The sequence below is a fragment of the Phyllobates terribilis genome, unplaced genomic scaffold (assembly GCF_046119375.1).
Source record: "Phyllobates terribilis strain yellow unplaced genomic scaffold, ASM4611937v1 Scaffold_7__3_contigs__length_470593459, whole genome shotgun sequence".
NCBI lineage: Eukaryota > Metazoa > Chordata > Amphibia > Anura > Dendrobatidae > Phyllobates > Phyllobates terribilis.
This window is the reverse complement of record NW_027362767.1, coordinates 341,504,390-341,509,791: the sequence shown is the minus strand read 5'-3', so window position 1 is coordinate 341,509,791 and position 5,402 is coordinate 341,504,390. Positions and strand designations below refer to the sequence as shown.

The window sequence follows — 5,402 nt, the reverse complement described above, 5'->3', positions numbered from 1 at the left end:
ACTATCTGCAAAAAGGCTGAAGTTGTAAAGAGGATGGCTTCTAAAAATGGATAATGATCCTAAGCATACGTCAAAATCCAAAATAAACTACCTCAAAAGGCGCAAGCTGTAGGTTTTACAGTGGCCCTCACAGTCCCTTAGTCTAAACATTGAAAATCTGTGGCTAGACCTCAAAATAGCAGTACATGCAAGATGACCCAGGAATCTCACAGAACTGGAAGAATTTTCCAAGGAAGAATGGATTTTAAATCCCTCAAACAAGAAACTGAAAGGCTTTTGTCTGGCTACAAAAAGCATTTACAAGCTGTGATACTTTCAAAAGGGGGTGCTACTAGGTACTAACCATGCAGGGTTCCCAAAGTTTTGCATCGACCCATTTTCCTTTTTGTAATTTTTATTATGTAAAAAATGTAAATATATATGTATTTTTTTTGCCTAAAATACAAAAGAATCGTGTCATATTTAACTTTAGGCCTTTTAAAGATCATTTCATCTTCAACTTGCTTCTCTGTTCGCATTAACAGTAATTTTAACGAGGGTTGCCCAAACTTTTACATTTCATTGTATATGAACAAAAATCCTTTTGCATAAATTATATTATTTTTAATTCCAAATTCCTTCATTGTGTTAGTATCATACCATAGGTTTGAAGAAACTAGCTGCAATCTTTGAAGATGATGTTGTTATTGGTTGTACTAAATGAGCAGCACTCTTCACATTCACAATGCATTGCTACTGTTGGTCTGCTCTGATGTAATGATGCATGTTATTCTGGTAGGGCTTACTGCTCATAACTTATTTTCATTTAAAAGCCTCATTTAATTTGACTTCCTGAAATGTTGTGATGATCTGCTGTTGCCCTGGTTACTATGATGAAAGAGTAAGGACAGCTCATCCTTCATTCTTGTGAAAAGAGAGATATTACAATAAGTAGCATTCAAACTGAATGGAAAATGAAGAATATTTCAGCCATTAAGATAATTTTATTTTCAGTTGAATCTGCGATATAAAAAATGGAATCTGTGCGTTAAATATCTGTGTTTCTACCACGTCAAGTGAATATCATTATCATAGTTTAAAATTTTTACAGTTATCAATTGATTTTACATGTGTAATGGATTCAGAGAAATGCAAACCCTAATTGTGCTGTATAGTTGCAAAGCTAAATAACTAACTAAATAATTAAAAAATAAATACTTATAGACAAATTCTGCAATGTCATGAATGATTTATGCCTTTCTATTGGCTGGAAGGTCGCCTGTGGCATTGAGTAAACTTGCACATCTCGAAAAAATCCTTTAGCTAAATAAAGTATTCTTCATGACACAAGCTATGCATGTACTTCTCTACTAAAAAGAATGATAAAACTGTACATGTTCAAACAGCAGAGAAAATCGATGTTCTTGTATTAAAATGTGTAATTAAGTTTAAGTTTTACACTTTGTATTACTATTAAACAATAGTTAATGAGAAATCAATCAATCAATCAACCAATACTACACATTCTAAATGCTTCACCTAACTCAAAGCTTTTTCTGCTAGAAACCAATATTCACATACAGATGTGTGATTTTTTTTTTTTAGGTAAGAATGTAAAATTCTTGACATTTTTAGAATGAACAATTTACTGCACTTAAGACTTTAAAAAACATGCAGTCTGACAACAATTTCTTTTACATATAAGACCCACAGGTAGATCATAAAAGTAAATTAGGTAAGATCCAATCTCTCTGACATTCACCATAGCCAAGAATAAAGAGCTCTAAATTCTTATACATGTACAGGGAGCATGACAAATATACATTGCTATGACATATACACATTGGACTATTGTAGCTCTCTACTAATTGGTCTCCCTCTTATTAACACTAGAACTACTGATGGAGTCATTTTGACTCCTTTCGTTTTTTATTTCTCTTCTGTGACTACATTTTTCAGAATTCCGGCTTGAAACTCGGTGACTTTTCCTCAAATATGATGTGAAAAAAGATTTTGTGAGAATAAATAATTTTGGTGAAAAATTTGCGCGTTTTTTTCAAAATTTACCAAGAACTACTGAAGGGAGTCATTTTGACTCCCTACTATATTTTGAGGTCCTTTTGTCACTAAATGTTGCTATAAAGTTTTGTGCATAATTTTTTCACTCTGTCTGATTTACCCTGATGTTCATATAGATGTAGTTCAATTTACATGTCAACTTTTCACATTTTCCTTGTGTTTTACCTGCTTGTATTACTGTGTAATGCTGAACAAAATAGCTTGTTTACTCTAGGCTCTTATCTTATGCTAATGAAGGGTGGTGTTTTTCTAAGGTCCTAGCAGGAGAGAGTATTCTGGATAGTAACTTTACTTTCAGTTCAGCTGAAGAGACAAAGAGAACAGACGCAAACATACGAGCTCTGAAGACTCATACAGGTATGAATTGTTATGAAATAGTTTAGCTGTCTGTCAACTGATTCAGCCCACCTACTTTTGAAGGTGGCAGAACAGTTATTATTTCTTTTAGTTTTCATTTCATTTCTATTTTTCAGCAGGGAACTATATAGAATTATGGAATTTGTGAGGAATATGGAGAGAAGACGTTTGATAAAGCCTCAGGATATTCTGGCTACTTTGCAATCCATACCGGAGGATGAATCGGAATCCGAATTGCAGGGACATGTATTTGATTCTGACAGTGATGAAGATTTCATTCCTCAGAACATATCAAGTGAATCTGAAGACTCAGAAGGAACAAATCCAGAAGGTAAGTAGTTATGTGTATTTATTTGTTCTTCCACACACTGAGTTAGGGCCTGTGCACACTAGCAGAATTCTGGCTGAATAGCCATCTGGATATTCTTGCCGCAATACAGGCCGTACCTGCCCGCTCATGCCTGAAGCTCCGCTCCGAACCCCGGGCTGGAGCCGCTGTCAGGGACAGAGCAGCGCTTGCTTACGCGCGAGCACGGCTCCGTCCCAGACAGCGGCTCCAGCCCGGGGTTCGGAGCGGAGCTTCAGGTATGAAACTCCGCTCTGTACCTGAGCGGGCAGGTATGGGCCGGATTGTGGTGAGAATATCCGGTCGGATATTCCGCCGCTAATCCAGCCAGTGTGCACGGACCCTTACAAAACAAAAATTCTAAATATTCATCAACTTTTTTCCAGATATTCCAAGCACTTCAACTGGGGATCGGGCTCATGCAGTTATGTTGCCTCGTGACCATCCTCCTGGTCGTGGACAGAAAAAATCAGCAAAACGTCCCAGAAATGAAAGAACAACAGATAACGATGGCGGCGAAGGTAATGCAACAACAAACACCAGAGAAGGCGAATCTGAAGGAATACTAGTTTCAGCGGATGGTATTCAATGGAAACCTGTTGAAATTGGAGAACACTTGCCTGGTAGGCGTGACAGCCAAAATATTCTTCGAGAAGCACCTGGCCCTACAGGATACGCCAGAAGAAATATCATTATCGATAGTCCTTTGAGCGCATGGCGTTTATTTTTTGATTCATATATATTGACACATATAAAGAACTGTACGCTTGCAGAAGCATGCAGGAACAATAATTTACAGTTTACTCTATCTGATGAGGAGCTAGATGCATTCATTGCGATATTCTATGCTCGTGGAATATCTGGCACGAACCGTCACTCGATTAGCAGTATTTGGTGTAATGACTGGGGAATACCGTTTTGCAAAGCGACAATGTCTAGGGACCGCTTTGTTGAAATTATGAGGTTTCTCAGATTTGATGAGAAATCTACTCGATCGGAGAGACTGCAAACGGACAAGTTTGCTCTATTTTCTACTGTGTGGGACAGGTTTATTGAAAATTGTATTGCGTGTTACAAACCTGGCCCATACATAACGGTGGATGAGCAACTTTTCCCAAGCAAAACTAGGTGTCCATTCACCAGTACATGCCTTCCAAACCAGATAAATATGGCCACAAATATTGGCTAGCTGTTGATAAGGAGAGCAAATATCTGGCAAATGGCTTCCCTTATCTAGGCAAAGATGACACACGCCGTGCTGAGGACCGTTTAGCTGACCATGTGGTAATGAAGTTATTGGACCCGTTTTTGAAAAAAGGTCGCAATGTTACAACCGATAATTATTTTGCTTCAGTAAAATTAGCTAAACAGCTAAAAAGCAAAGGAACAACCATCGTGGGAACACTGAACAAGATAAGGCGAGAAGTGCCTAAAGAAATAAAATCCATGAAAGAGGAATTGTACAACACTAAAGAGTTTAGAAATGAAGACAATTTTACACTTACAGTATATCAAGGAAAGCCCAACAAAAATGTTGTCATTTTGAGTTCCGTCCATCCAGATGTTGTTGTTGCGTCTGATTCCGCTAAAAAAACTCCAGAAACGGTAAAGTTTTACAATGAAACAAAATATGGAGTAGATGTAGTGGATCAGATGGCACGAAAATATACCACACGAACATGCACAAGGAGATGGCCTGTTCATGCATTTGAAAATGCCTTAGACTTTGCGGGTATAAATGCATGGATAATATTCAAGGAGATTACCCACCAAAAAATGTCACGCAAGGCATTTTTACAAACGCTTGTGAGAGAGTTGAGTGGTCCTTATGTCACAGATAGGGAAAAGGGTTCCACGTCCCAAGTTTCTACATGCTCAGAAGTGATGGTTCAAACAAAATTTTGCCAGATCAAAGAAAAGTGCAAGAAAAATAGATCTGTCGGCAATTGTAAGACTTGTGGTAAGTCTTTGTGTGGGCAATGTACTGCCATAAATCAAAGGCAATGCCTAAAATGCGAAACACCAAATGTTTAGAAGGTGAATTCTGCGCCATATTTTCATTTTTATGCTCCTCCACCTACATTTTCTCTGCTTTTTGTTCTTCAGTTGTTGTTTATATGTGTGCACTTGAATAAAAAAAAATGTTTGAAAAACGTCTATTATAATTATTGTTATTTTCTGTAGAAAAATAAGAAAAGCAGAAAAAAAACAATCAAAAGCATTACTGTTGGATCTCACAATAATAATACATTACAAAAAATATAATTATTAATAAATAACCACAAATGAAACTCTAAAAATAAACGAAAACAAGCAAGGAGTCAAAATGACTCCTTTCAGTAGTTCTAGGCGGGGTCACGAGTCCAGTAGTCCTAGTGTTAAACTCTCTCCTCTCCAATCCATCCTGAATGCAGCAGCCAGGATCATATTCCTCTCCAATCGCTACACTGATGCCTCCACCATGTGCCAGGCTTTGCATTGGTTACCCATCTGCTATAGAATACAATATAAACTAAACTCTCTCACACACAAAGCTGTCCACAGTTCTGGACCCCCCTACATCTCCTCTCTCATTTCTGTCTACCACCCTACCAGTGACCTCCATTCCACCAATCACCTAAGACAACTATCCAAAATAATC

At 37.5% G+C, this 5,402-nt stretch overlaps 1 protein-coding gene across 1 annotated transcript; it reads left to right on the top strand.

The window, feature by feature from the left end:
- The first annotated feature begins 2,050 nt into the window (after positions 1-2,050).
- On the top strand, positions 2,051-3,950 carry LOC141155511 (uncharacterized). The gene is made up of 3 exons (XM_073642378.1): positions 2,051-2,415; positions 2,532-2,746; positions 3,148-3,950. The coding sequence occupies exons 2-3, from the start codon at positions 2,551-2,553 to the stop codon at positions 3,948-3,950; spliced, it is 999 nt and encodes a 332-aa protein (XP_073498479.1). The 5' UTR covers positions 2,051-2,415; positions 2,532-2,550.
- Positions 3,951-5,402: the final 1,452 nt, after the last annotated feature.